Genomic DNA, 15,293 nt, shown 5'->3' with positions numbered 1-15,293 from the left:
TCAAAACTATTGAGCTTAGTTGAGAGTTTTTGTTATAGTAACTTTGTCAATGAAAGGTGTTAGGTTCAATTCTCTATTGACATTTTGGGCCAGGCTTTCCATGTTGAGCTTGTAAAAAGCGATCCTTCTACTAAATCTATTTAGTACAGATTCCTTTAACATAACCTTCACCTATCAGTATTTTAGATAAGAGAAAAATAAATAATTAAATAAATAAAAATATTCACAAGTAAAGTAGATTAATATTTTTTTGGCTTAATTAATAAATAAAATAAGAAACTGGTAATATTTGGAGAAGTTTTAATGTTTAATATAAAAGTAAATTATTATGTTGAGAGGTGTGTTTATTTTTAGAATATGATTTTTAAATTTTTAATTTAATTATCAATATTTATTAGGTAGATGGGAGGGATTTAATCTCCATAAAATATTCACCAAATATATTTAGTAATAGTCATGATAATTTAAAGGTGGTTATGTGGATTTTATTTTTCAGTTTAATTAAAAAAATGTTAAGTGCACAAATATTATAATTTTTTATCTTATGTTTAATTCATTTTATAAATAGTAATAATTATTCTTATTTAGAATAAAGTTATAACATAATTAATTTTTATGATTTGTTTAATCCTAGCAATATGAGATGTATCATGAGTTAGATGTTTTGATGCTTATTATGGATGGATGCTTATCGACATTTTTCAGGCTGACAAGTATTAAATTTTGAGTTGTTTAGTAAATCTAATAAAACTTAGATTTGAAACCATAGGTAAACTTAGCTAAATTTAGAATTGAAGTCTCCTTCATATTGATGGATTGTTAAGATCACCTAACACCAATAGAAGTGGTGATATATAAAGACACTGTTGTTGTGTTTCCAATGGCTATTGGGACAAATTAACATGGATTTTTTTTGGCCATTAAATAGGCTACATTCAAGATAAATACCATAGGAACCATGGGTGCCCATAAACTAGGTGCCCAAAAGCCACCAGTAACTTGATCAAGACAAGTTTACCAGAACCACCCTAACAATCCCCCTCTTAAACTTAAATAAGGGAGATTCACGTGGTCCCAATCATTTAGCAACCATTTCACTTAAGATCTCACATTCACCAACTTGATGACTCCATGAACCTTCCACCCTAGTACCTATCCAAGTGGGCTATTCAGCAATTTGATGACTCGATGCACCACTACACTACATGCATCTCTGAACAAAATCTTAAGAGCTTACAACAATGTCTGCTCCTACTCAACATGTATCCCTGAACATTATTCTTATAATTTTTAGAAAAATAAACATACCTTGGAACAAAACCCTTAAGATATTCACACATCACACACTAGATCCTTCACTCTATACCACTCCATCTTCATTCTTACTCTTCTTTATACAACCCATCTCTCGCTATATCTCTCAATCCATATCTTGACTTAGGTTTTTCTCATTACTAACTGCATTACATGGCTATCAATCACTTCCATCATGCTTATTATCTTCCTTGCCATTCTCTACATCGTGCATTTTTCCTCATTCACTAACATTTTGATCCGAGGTTCACAATTCTCAATATTGAAGCGAACTTCTGAACCTTCAATTGTAACAATAAATCTAATCGGTCCAAACCTTCCAAAGCCTCATCTAGTACCACTCCAATGTTCATATTGCCTCCAAAGCATATGATTTTCACCAACAACATCATTTCTATATCCTCCATGACTACCATAGCTTTTTGTGACACATACACAATATTTTCCAGGTTGTATGTCCATGAACTCTAGAATGCGATCTGCATGCTCCACTTTGACTGTTTATAAATTCGAGCACTCTTGGATCGCCTCCTCACGTTTTTTTTTTAATTATTATTATTATTATTATTCATTTCTCATAGACCTGCATCCTTAGGGACCTGGCACTACTACATAAAGGGGGGTTTTAAGACAATATTTGAGACAATTTTTGGGTAAATTGTCTTAACTTGAGACAAAAAAAACTTTTTATTGTCTTAAATATTATCTTTAAGCGGGTGTCTAAAAAATTATTGTTTTAAAAAATATTGTCTTAAAGATTATTGTCTTAAAAAATTGTCTCTATAAAGACAATATATAACACAAGCATTATTGTCTCTTAGGAGACAATTTCATTTTTGTCTCTCTGGAGACAATTTCATTTTTGTCTCTCTAGAGACAACACTCGGATTAGAGACAATATGTATTTAATACTAGCGATTGTATCTTTAGAGACAATAAATTTTTTATTTAAATATCACTTTTGTCTCTCTAGAGACAATATAAAACAATGAATCCATAAATATGTCACCATCGAAATAAATCGATATAAAAACATTTAATTAAAAATAAACTGCAAAATCGTTGATTAATTCATGTTAGTACATAGTTGAATCGAACCACCAACCTCCTTCTTGTAAGTCAGTGATCCAAAATGGATCCTAAAAACCCTCTAAGTCTTCAATACTTGAGAACTATCGCCAAGGATAAACCTTCAAGAACGGCGGAAAACACTATTAGACGAGAGAAACACGCAGAAATGGTGAAAACAGAGCCTATCGGAGGCTAAAACAACAATACATAGGAGCCATTGGATCTAGCTGATCAATGGCCCAGATCTAATCGGCATATCGCACTCGGAGGCAGCAGGTGAAGTCTATCAGAGGTGGCCCTATTGAAATCATGATAGCAATCAGCGTGATTTAAGGAGGACTATTGATCAAGTGCACAGATCAATGGCCTAGATTAAATCGCAATATCACATCGCTCATATGCAGAAGGACTTAGCCCACGGTTGGAAGGATTGGCGATATGCGATTGCGATATATTGCATCACATTATCGCATCACAGCGATACCAAGGAGCGGGGCCAATACAACATGCCATAGGCCAACGACCATGCGATATGCCGATAGTCGATAAGGCCAATCAGAGCAATCGACAATCAAAATTCAAAAGGGATATGCAACATGTGATATGGCTAGACCCGAAAGGGTTTATGAATGCGATATGATAATATTTCAAGTCTGATATGAAGCCATTTTGTCGGGTTTTTTGTGTATTTGGGGATTTTCGCTATAAACCCAAATACGAAGGAAACCATGACTAGTAACTTGCGATAGCGATTTAAAGGCAGACCTGATAGAATTTAGGGAAAAATTGATGATATTTGAAGTCCGATAAATGGAAGTTTGGCGGATTTTATAGCGTTTCTGTGTATTTCTCTGTGTAAACGGAGAAACGATATTTTTTTGGGATTTTCAATGAGCCAGGGTCCTTTCCGTTTCATAACAGGTGGCCACCATACCTGGAGATGTTTAACAATGATTGTTTAACACTTAGAGGGGATTTGAGCGGACAGAGGCCGAGAGTGAGAAAGCCCGAAAGGGAAAATGAATAGACAAGTGTCGATTAGCTTAAAAAAGCCACTGAATGACAGAGAAAGGGGTAGGTAGTGCTGAGACAGAGAGAAAGCGGAGACAAAGAACGAGAGGGAGAATCTGTGTACTCAAAAAGACTTGAGGGATTCAAGAAAAACCCTGTTGTTTGTTCCTATTGTGTTGAGACTCAATTTGAGCTCACATTTATAAAAACTTTGCTCTTGAAGACATAATAGAGAGGTCACCACTGAAGGCTGGACCAAGAGACGTAGCCCAAGAGTTTTGGGTGAACTCCTTGATTATTTGTTGTGTTATGTGTGTGTGTTTGTTATGTTTCTCTAACTGCTCATTGTCTATGTTATTCACAATCGTTTCAATCTGTTGCACTAAGTAATATAGGCAAAGCCTACACATGAGTTTGTAATACCTTAATATTAATCTAAGATCTCATTTTCAGATCAAGTGGTATCAGAGCTTTTGGTTTTGGTTTTGTTAAAGTTAGACAAGCTTGTGCTGGATTTTGTATGCTGACTAGGTCAAAGCTCAAACTAGGAGAAGGAGAACTTGTAGAGGCTAATCCAGAGATTGGAAGAGTCTACCCTCAGAGGAGAATGGTGGAATAAATCCATTGGAAATAGAATCTTAGTTCATGAATAGTTTTATGCCCGTGCGAGCCATGGTGGAAGAGATGTATCGGGAATTTAAGAAGGGTCGAGGTGAAAGCACTTCAACACCCAAACAAGACAAGGGAGCAGAAGAGCCTTCTCTAGCTGACCCTCCAAAGGGCAAAGGGAAAGGGGAAAAGCCTCCTCCATCATCTCCTCCACCATCACCTTCATCATCATCATCTGCTAGCCTTGATAAGAAAAAGAAGAAAGCTTCCTTGATTAAATTAGATGTAAAGTTTGATTTGGCAATTTATGATGGAGAACTAAATGCAGAAAAGCTAGATAACTGGATTAGATAGATTGATGTATATTGAAAGGTGCAAAACATTGATTTAGAAAGGAGAAAGATTCAGCTGGCTAGCCTTCGCCTTGGAGGAACTGCACTAGTGTGGTGGGAAGGCAAGACACAAGCTAATCTGAAGAGACATGGTAAAATTCTTTCTACCTGGAATGAATTTGTTTTTGCTATCAAAAAAAAATTCTATCCTCTAGCTTATATACAACAAGTGATGATGAGTTGGCAAACTCTTCTCCAATTAAAGGGCCAAAGTGTACAAAGTTATACCCAGGAATTTAGAAAAAGAGCTTTAACTCTAGGCATATCTCTAGACTCACCTGTAACTTTGTTGAAGTATATAGGTGGTCTGCATAGCTATTTGAAGCACGGCATTCTCATGTTTAATCCCACTAGCCTAGATGATGTATCAGTTCAGGCTACACATCTAGAAGCTAGAGGCAAGAATGTGAACCCAAAGATTGGGGGATCATCAAAACCCTCTGCAAGCAAGAACAAGGAAAAGAAGAAGCTGAAATGGAAGGAGAGGAAGAAAAACACTGTACAGAAGGACAAACCTTCATGCACTCATTGCAAGAAGGATGGACACGATGATGAACACTACTGGTCTTTGCATCCAGAGCTGAAACCTAAGAAGTTCGGTGGTAAGAAGAAGAAGATTGCTGCTGCTATTCAGAAAGACTTGGGGTTAGACTCAGGTGATGAAACAACAGTCACAGCCACAAGTGTAAAAGGTTATCTGCTTTAGAGAATGCAAAGATCAAGAAGCAGGTACAGGAGCTACTCGATAAAGGGTTCATCAGGCCAAGCACATCACCATGTGGATCTCCAATCGTACTGGTGAGAAAGAAAGATGGTTCGTGGAGGATGTGCATTGATTATAGAGCACTGAATAAAATAACGATCAAGAATCGTTATCCTCTTCCTCACGTTGATGTTCTATTAGATGAGTTGAAAGAAGCAGTTTACTTTTCCAAGTTAGACTTGCATAGTGGCTATCATTAGGTTAGAGTTACAGAACAAGATGCATGAAATACTGCTTTCAAGACAAAGCAAGGGCTGTATGAATGGCTGGTTATGCTGTTTGGCTTAACTAATGCTCCTGCCACTTTCATGAGAGTTATGAATGATGTACTCAGACCTTTTATTGATGATTCTGTAATTGTATATTTAGATGACATTCTTGTTTTCAATAAAACATGGGAAGAACATTTGAAGCATGTAAAGAAGACTTTAGATGTGTTGAAAAGAGAAAATCTCTATGTGAAGTTATCAAAATGTGAATTTGGAAAAACATCTTTAAATTGTTTGGGTCATATTGTAGGGGGTGGTGAATTGAATATAGATCCCTCTAAGGTTGAAGTCATTGTGAAGTGGCCTAAACCCAAATCTGCTATAGAAGTTAGGAGTTTCCTAGGAGCAACACAATATTGTAGAAATTTTATTGCTAACTTTTATTTGATTGCAGCTCCATTACATGCTTTAACATGATTGAACAAGGTGTTTCAGTGGGGAGGCAAATAGTAGAAGGCCTTTGACACCTTAAAAGAAAAAAAAGGTACAACGCCAGTTCTAGCACTCCCAGATCTTCAACGTCCATTTGAGATTGAAACAGATGCCAATGACTATGCCATGGGAGTAGTGTTGAAGCAACACGGTAAACCCACATGTTATCATTCTGAGACATTTAATTCTGCAGTAGTTAATTATCCCACATATGATAATGAATTGTATGCATTAGTGCAGAGTGTGAAAAATTGGAAACATTACCTAATGAGAAAAGAAACAGTTATACATACAGACCATCAACCACTTCAATATTTGCACTCACAAACTAAATTGCAGCAATCAAGACATAATAGGTGGATGGGTTTCCTACAACAATTTCATCTTGTCATCAGATATAAGAAAGACATACACAATAAAGTTGCAGATATGTTATCAAGACCAATCATAAATGCATCTACTATACTTAAGCATAACTCAATAATGCATGAAAGCTACATTGAACAATATGCCCAAGATGTAGATTTTAAAGATGTATATGCAACTTTAAGTCTTGGAAAACAAGTATAAGAATTGGATTAATATGTTAAGGACCAACTCTTGTATCATTTGGGAAAGTTATGCATTCCACAAACTGAAAGAGTTAACATAATCCAAGAAGCACATACTTCTCTCATATCAGGTCATTTTGGTGTAAGTAAAATAGTTGCATAGTTACAAAGGTTCTGTTATTGGCCAAGAATGCATGAAACAGTTTCTAGATATATTAAAGGGTGTACTATGTGTGCTAAAAGCAAGCCCAGCAATAGAAAAATAGGCTTGTACACTCCACTTCCAGTTCCTTCTCGTCCTTGGGAAAGTGTTTCCATGGAATTTGTTGGGGGATTGCCAAAATCTAGAAAAGGTCATGATTATTTATATGTTATTGTGGATAGGTTCAACAAAATTTGTATTTTGATACCTTGTAACAAGTAGGTTACAGCTGAACAAATAGTGAAGTTGTTCTTTCAACATGTATGGGTTCATTTTGGGTTACCCACTTCCATTATATCTGATCGAGATTCCCGATTTGTTGGGAAATTTTGGTCAAGTCTATGGGAGTTGATGGACACTAGTTTGAAGAAGAGCACAACATTCCATCCACAAACAGATGGTCAAACAGAGGTGGTCAACATGACAATGATCCAGTTTCTCAGAGGCTATTACAGCAAGCATCCCAACATTTGTGTTATGTGCAACATGTTTACAATCGTGCCAAGCACTCTTCTACTCAGAGATCTATTTTTGAGACTTGTTTTGGTTTTATACCAAAGTCTCCCTTGGATTTTGTCTTTGGTAAAGACATAGTAGTTGATGGACACAGTGATGTGGACAAAGCAACCAAGTTCATTAAACAGATCCAAGAAATTCACCAGGCAATGCAGGAATAGTTGGAAAGAAGCCAAGCCAAGTACAAGGCAAGGCATGACAAGCATCGAATTGAGCATAGCTTCCAAGTTGGTGATCAAGTCTGGTTGTACATCAACAAAGACAAAATGCAAGGTGAAGGTAAGAAGCTGAAACCAATAAGGTATGGGCCTTTCAATATACTTGAGAAAATTGGTGAAAATGCTTTTCGCCTTGATTTGCTAGCTTATATGCATATATATTCAGTCGTTAATGCAGAGAATTTGAGACTGTATGAACCTTCATTGATTAAAGATCTTGAAGAGAAAATTCAGTTGCCTTCTATCGATGATCTGTTGCCTGAATATCTCAATGAGTTGCAAGAAGACATAGTTTTGGACAGGAAGGTGAGAACTATGCGCAGAGGGGATGTTGAGTACCTAAGAATCAGAATCAAAGGTTCAAAACCAAGCAGTGCACAATGGATAGAGATTGGACAAGTGAGGAAGTTGTATCCTCACTTGATCAATGCTTAAAAACCATCTTTTGGTGGTCCAAAAGCTTTTCAGTGGGAAGGTGTGATCCAAAATGGATCCTAAAAACCCTCTAAGTCTTCAATACTTGAGAACTATTGCCAAGGATAAACCTTCAAGAATGGAGTAAAACACTATCGGACAAGAAAAAAACATAGAAATGGTGAAAACAGAGCCTATCGGAGGCTAAAACAACAATGCACAGGAGCCGTCGGATCTGGCCAATCAACGGCCCAGATCTAATCGGCATATCACAATCGGAGGCAACAGGCGGAGTCTATTGGAGGTGGCCCTATGGAAATCGTAATAGCAATCAACGCGATTTAATGAGGACCATTAATCAAGCGTGCAGATCAACGACCCAGATTAAATCGCAATATCGCATCGCTCATATGGCAGCAGAAGGACTTAGCTTGCGGTTGGAAGGATTGGTGATATGTGATTGCGATATATCGCATCGCATTATTGCATCGCAGTGATACCAAGGAGCGGGGCCAATACAACATGCCATAGGCTAGCGACCATGCGATACAGTGATGTGTCGATAGTCAATAAGGCTAATCGGAGCAATCGATGATCGAAAGTCAAAAGCGATATGCAACATGCCATATGGCCAGACCCAAAAGGGTTTATGAATGTGATATGATAATGTTTCAAGTCCGATATGAAGCCATTTTGTCGGATTTTCTATGTATTTGGCGTTTTTTGCTATAAACCCATATACAAAGGAAACCACAACTAGCGACTTGCGATAGTGATTTAAAGGCAGACCCAATGGAATTTAGGGTGGAATTGATGATATTTGAAGTCCGATAAATAGCAGTTTGGTGGATTTTACAGTGTTTCTGTGTATTTCTCTGTGTAAACAAAGAAACGATATTTTTTTGGGATTTTCAATGTGCCAGGGTCCTTTCCGTTTCATAACAGGTGGCCACCATACCTGGAGACGTTTAACAATGATTGTTTAATGCTCAGAGGGGATTTGTGTCGACAGAGGCCGGGATCCAGAGAGCCCGAAAGGGAAAATGAATAGACAAGTGCCGATTGGCTTAAAAAAGCCACTGAATGACAGAGATAGGGGCAGGCAGTGTTGAGACAGAGAGAAAAAAGAGACAGAGAATGAGAGGGAGTGTCTGTGTACTCAGAAAGACTTGAGGGATTCAAGCAAAACCCTGTTGTTTGTTCCTGTTGTGTTGAGACTCAATTTGAGCTCACATTTGTAAAACTCTGCTCTTGAAGACATAATAGAGAGGTCACCACTGAAGGCTGGACCAGGAGACGTAGCCCAAGAGTTTTGGGTGAACTCCTTGATTATTTGTTGTGTTATGTGTGTGTGTCTGTTATGTTTCTCTAACTGCTCATTGTCTATATTATTCGCAATCTTTTCGATCCATTGCACTAAGTAATATAGGAAAATCCTGCACATGAGTCTGTAATACCTTAATATTAATCTAAGATCTCATTTTTAGATCAGTCAGACACTCTTCCATTGAGCTAGCACACTTTAAAGAATTATGTGGATAGTTATGGCAATCTTGAAAATTACAACCATTGATTTAAAAAAAAAAATGTTTGACACATGATATATAATCTTTATAAAAACTATAATCATGTAGACCATATTTTTAACTTACTAAAACTAGAAATTGCCCCAAAAGGTGCAAAGAGAGGCCGATAGGATTGCTAAATTGGAAAAAAAAAAAAAATCATTTCTCTAGCAAAAAAAAAAAAAATAAAATCCTTTTTCATATCTCTAGCAAAAAAATTCAAAATCTTATATTAGTATACAGTTAAATGTTCATGTAGAAACACACAATGGCTAAGTCATCTTTAGACAAATCTATATGAAATTGGCCACAAGAAACAACAAAATAATGTTTTATATTCATTGCTAAGAGAATTCAGATGTAAAAAATAGGCCTTCTGCTCCTTACCAGTACTCAATGAATTCTCTTAATGACTCATTGCCATAGAAGAAGTTTACAACAACATTTCAAATGAAATCCTATGTGTAGACATCAACCTGAATTTGATGTAAAACAAGTGTGATTGAGCCAATCTTTAACCAGTCATTCAAGCGTTGTAGTTCTTAACGAAAAGTGAGATTTCTAACGAGTTGTCTTTAGTGAGACTTTTTGGAAGCTTTTCTATTGGGTTTTTCCGGTCTAATTTCTCTAAAATCTGGCATATGGGTAACCCCTGCACAATCTAAGTGCCCTAGGGTTTTTTCAGGGTGTTGAATCCATATATATAGTAAAAAACCAGTTTAAAAAACACAGATCAAGATTTCACCTCAATTTTTTCTAGAGCATTCTGGTGTCGGAAAGTCCAAAAAGTCTCACTAAAGACAACTCTGATTTCTAAATGCTTTGTTAGCTTTTAAGTTTTAAGCCATCAAGCTTGACTAACTTTATTTTTGAATAACTTGTAAGGGGATAGTACAATGGACCTCCTAAGCATCCAAATTCATTTAAAAAATGTAAAAAATGTGTGTGAAGGCTGGTTTGTCTTTTATCAAGAAACTTTAAGTACATTTGATAGTTCTTCAAGACAACCAGTTACCCAACTCTATGTCTTGGAAATATTTCCATGTGTGGGAAAAAATGTGGTAGACCTCTTCCCTCGAAAAAAATAAACAAACACTATCTGCCAATTCTGTTGGGGTTACAATATTAAAAATTTCTATAGTTTTTGGCACTGTTTCCTAGACATTTTCAGCAGAATTTTGGCACAGACTTCAAGTGTAGATTGTTGTTATTAACAACATAATTCTGCACGAGATTTAAAGTGATTTCTGGCACTTTTATGCACAGAAATCAGGGCTGTTATCTAAAGTTGTTTAAGCATGGAAATTTTGGTAGAAATTTTCTGTCATTCTTGGATAGAATTCAAGACTTATTGTTCTATAATTTTGTTTTTCAGATTTCTCTGTCAAGACTGAATAAGAAAAACACTCTAGCTGGTTTTTCCCTTCGGGGTTTCCAGGGTACATTCCGTGTCATTTTTGTGTGACATGGGGTTCTATTAAATTTCGTTGTAAATCTAGTTAAAGGTTTTGTGTATTTAATTTTCTAAATACATGCATAGGTGAAAACTTAATGAAAATTAAATCAACTGCAAAACCTTCAAGAAATCAACACATTGAATACGAAAATAGCTTCTGAAGTAAGATATGTCCAACAAAACTCGATACACATTAAGAAAATTAATGACATATTGAATAACGTCATCTAACGCTTTCTCCTGTGAGCCACAATACAAATTTTCAATGCCAAATGGCTCACTCTGATCTATATTAGCTTGGTCTTTTATGGCAGAATAAATGTGATTATTGTTGTGCGTCCTTTATGTTCTTGTCCTTGAATATTTGTTTATGAACTCGTTGTTTATCAAATTTCTGAATCAACAGAAAGATTGTAAGAAATATATGTTAGTGTCATGCATATCAACTGATTTTCCTTCTCTTATTTCTATGAGGATCGAGAGAAAAAGACCTGAACAAGAAAGTGAATAAGTCCAACATGACAACCAATAGTGGGATAGATCCATGTAATGGAAGAGGTATAGTCCAAGAACAAGTTGAGAAGAACCAGATTTAGAATCCTATGAATGCCCAACATTGGTTTTCCCAATGTTACTTTTCTTGCCAAAGCCACTCAACCTTTTCCCTCTAAAGCCTTTGCTCCCAATACTCCTGACAGTTGAGAGACGCAGAACACATTCATAATTGTTCATGTACCAAATTGATATATTATACGTTTAAATATAAATCCACCAAATAGAGATATTTTCCTGTGGAAACAATATATTCCCTTTGCTTTTGTCTTGGGAAGAAGTGAACAATGGGAAAGTTTCTGTGAGTACCTTTTGCTTAATAAAACACTCAACTCTCCTAAACACACAACATCGCCAAAAACCCTTGTCTAGAATCAATTCAGGTTTTAGATTGAATGAAAAGGAGAGATAATATATATATTAAAAGATAAAGTGAAGGTACAAGTGAAAAAGTTAATAATAAACACAATTAACTTGCACCAGAATTCTCACATGTCTACATAGAGGACATTTAGAGTTAGGGTTTGCACTGTACAAACCATCCACAATTGTAATTGTAGCAGCAGAACAAGCACAACTAAAGCAAAATATGTGCCCTCATTTCAAAGAGACTGGATCAAACAATGTTTCCTAACCAATGAAAGAGAATGGGAAGAATTTTAGGACACTTCTATAAATCATTTATTGCACTATGCCCACATTTAAGGATTCTACCAATAAAAACACTATGCACTCTAGATTTACTCAAATCTTTGAAGTGAAAATTGTTCATTTTGATGTATAAACATTGCTAATTTGAGTTTGATTTTAAGTTTGAACTTATACCAATAAAAACACGATACTTTCCCAATTTACTCAGCACCTATGTTTTAATTGTGATTTAGGAAAATCTAAAATGGCCCAGTCTCTATTGATACAATCTCAAGACCCAAAAGTGGCTACTTGTAAAAACCTACTGGTGCTTTGTTAGGGGGTAGACTTCCACTCTTTCCAAACACCTCTAGGTCTTGGGTCATACACCTATTTCCTTATATTTGAGAAAGATAAGTTCTTTGACAATCAAAAACAATTTATGGTTTTACAAAAGAACCAAAAAGGCAGTTTCAACATAGATATTATCTGCAAATAAACTAGTACCCTTTGTAGATCATCACCTAGGTTATTACACTGGAATCATGTGCTTACAAGTAGCATCTAGACCTAGTCATGTAGCCCCTACATGAGTCTAGACATAACTAACCACATACCTAGGAGATACCTAAAGCATCTCTCGAAATGAAAAGAAAGTACATAAAATAAAAATCTCATCTAGTAAAACTACAAATAACAAAACAAAAAAGCTAAATCTTGTACGATAAAGTAGAGATGGAGGAAGGAGAACATGCACTCCTGTATCAGAGTATTTTGTCTTGAGATTAATCATTAATATTGAAAATTCTACAGAAAAAAAATCAACAAATTCTTGTTATTAATGTCCATATGGACAAACCTTGTCCTACTTTTCCAGTATCTTGCATTGCCAGAGCATTTATGGCAGCATATTTTACTAAATTTCCCCCCTCTTTGATCATTGCAAAGTGATCACTAGTCCTTTTACTTGTCAGCAATGCAAGATACTTCCCAAATCCAGTGGCAAGGTGCAATTCTAATAACTGTTTTGCACGCGTATTGAAGCAACAAACCACAACAACCATCTCATTCAACAATGATGGAAAGAACATCTTGTCACACACTGGATACAAATTGGAGCCCATTTTAATTCACAACTTTGAGCTACTTTGCAAAACTTATGCCTCCATATGTTGAATACATTTTGATACTTAAATCAGAGTAACAACATGTAAGTTCTTTGAAATTAGTCAGAAACTAAATCAAATTTAATTCAAGTAACCTTCGCAAAAATTCTTTATAGAGTCCAGTACAAAGCAACAGGGAAATCAAATCAATCTATATTAATTTAGAAGCAATGGAAATTGAGCATGACCCTGAGCTGTAGTTACATGGTTTCTGGCTTCCGAAATAACAATATATTTTGACATATGTAGATGCATCTGTGGTGCTCTAAATCTAAAGGAAGTTCTCTAGGAAAAAAATTACAAATGTAGCCTAGGGAAAGGAGAAACAAGTGAAATTGCTACTTTCACATCGGAGAAGAGAGAAATTACTTCTTTTGCAAAATACTCACAGCTCATAGAAATTATGCATATGAAGTAAGCATTCGCTATTAAATATATTTTTATTTTTCAAGAGAAGAAAAAAATATTTAAAAATTGTAAATAAAAGCTAATTGAATCATTCTCTCATACAGGAATAGAAAAATAAAAGAAAAATTTACAACAATGAAAAACAATTGCTGGAAACTATTTCTTTTACTCTGTAATTATGTGCTTCCATGGTTATAATCGAAAACAGGGGATTTCATTCTCTTTTTGTTTTTCTGTGAGTGTTAAAAAATCCATATTTATTCAACCGTTGTTTTATAGAAAGGAAGAATAGAGTCTTCTGGAACTTACTAGGATAGTAGGTGTGGAAGGTCCTACAAACACCATCTCCCTCTACATTAATATTACAGACCTCACTGGAACTATTTCCTTCATCCGAAGACAGACCTGTGTTGCTTTGCTTGTGGCATTTAGTAGTGCAGTGCTTGAAAACTTTCTCCAATTTCTTAAATTCAATGTAGGAGACTCCGGGGAGTCACTCCTAGTGCCTTTGCATGTGCTCCAAGTACTTCTTGCAGAACTTCATCGCTGAATCCTCCCAGTGCACATACAATTAACCAAGATTCCTACAGTTTCACCAGTAGGAAGCTTTCATGTTCAAATATTTTCATATTTATCTAGAACGTCAAAAACAATATCAAAATAACAAGAAACAAATCATGCACAAATCTAGATCCAGTGTAAATTCTTGATTTAAAGCGAAAAATGGAAAAAATACGCCAGTTTTGCCACGCAACTCTAGAATGGGAATTCCCTATGTATGCAACAAAACAAGCTAAGTTTAGTGCATCACATCATAGATACCCATTAGCTAACACAATTTCAGTAATTTAGCACATTCCACATGATTTAAAGGCAAACCCTCCCGTTCCAATTTAGTAATGAAACAAAAGGTTGTGTCAAAACATAGAACTGGAATTGAATAAGAGTAATGAGATTTATATAGTTTAAAATTATGTTTCCCGAAGAAATCTAGTATTCGACAATACTTCTTTGGTAGTTAAATATTTTAATAGAAACCCTCACTTAATACTATTGTCTTCACCTCTCAAAAACATTAAAAACCTTGAATGTGAATGTTGAATGGACATTAGTGTCAATCTTTGAATTTATTATGGAAATTCCTAGGAAAGTGTAGCATGGGGATTTGTAAAAGGATGGATTCAATGACATTTCAGACTGTTTTCTCCACCATAGAATAATGCCTACATATTATTGAAAACTGATAGTAACAGTAGATCAAGCACCATGGAACTTGCGGGTAGAGTGTAAACTGCTAATAACAGTGCTTTGATCCCACATGACAGGAAATATTGTGCACCATGGAACTCGCTGGAAGAGTGTAAGAAGTTCATAAAATGGAGCGAGTGGAAACCATAGACAGATGTCGCCAGAGTGGAGCTAGACTTACTGGACAGATTTCACATACTTGTAAAAATGGTAGATGAAATGGTCAGGTGTACTGATTCAAAAGAAAGGCCTATCGGCCTAATAACTCAAGGGAGTTACCTGAATGTCACACCCTGCAGCATGACCCACACAGCTTGTTGAGTCCATTCAATGTATTACTACAATGCCATATTATCAGTGCAAGAATGAATTTGAGCATGAAAGGACCAATAATATTAATCATCCACAAAACCTGCTAACAACCTTGTTTCCATATTTCTAACATACTATATGCTGCAGGTGAATGAAATTTTCCTAATCACCCAAGATATTGATTTAAATTCCCC

At 35.7% G+C, this 15,293-nt stretch overlaps 1 protein-coding gene across 1 annotated transcript in view; it reads right to left on the bottom strand.

Moving 5' to 3' along the window:
• LOC149233694 (G-type lectin S-receptor-like serine/threonine-protein kinase At2g19130) overlaps positions 1-13,089 on the bottom strand; it is a 49,042-nt gene extending 35,953 nt beyond the window's left edge. Inside the window, 2 exon segments of the mRNA XM_089382264.1 lie at positions 12,664-12,724; positions 12,825-13,089. Coding sequence (XP_089238390.1) covers positions 12,664-12,724; positions 12,825-13,089 — 326 coding nt within the window.
• Between the last annotated feature and the right edge of the window lie 2,204 nt (positions 13,090-15,293).

Source organism: Pinus tabuliformis, chromosome J (genome assembly GCF_031772625.1).
Source record: "Pinus tabuliformis cultivar Carrire ecotype Pingquan chromosome J, CPIR1, whole genome shotgun sequence".
In the NCBI taxonomy this organism is placed as follows: domain Eukaryota; kingdom Viridiplantae; phylum Streptophyta; class Pinopsida; order Pinales; family Pinaceae; genus Pinus; species Pinus tabuliformis.
This window is presented reverse-complemented; position numbering and strand designations above follow the sequence as displayed.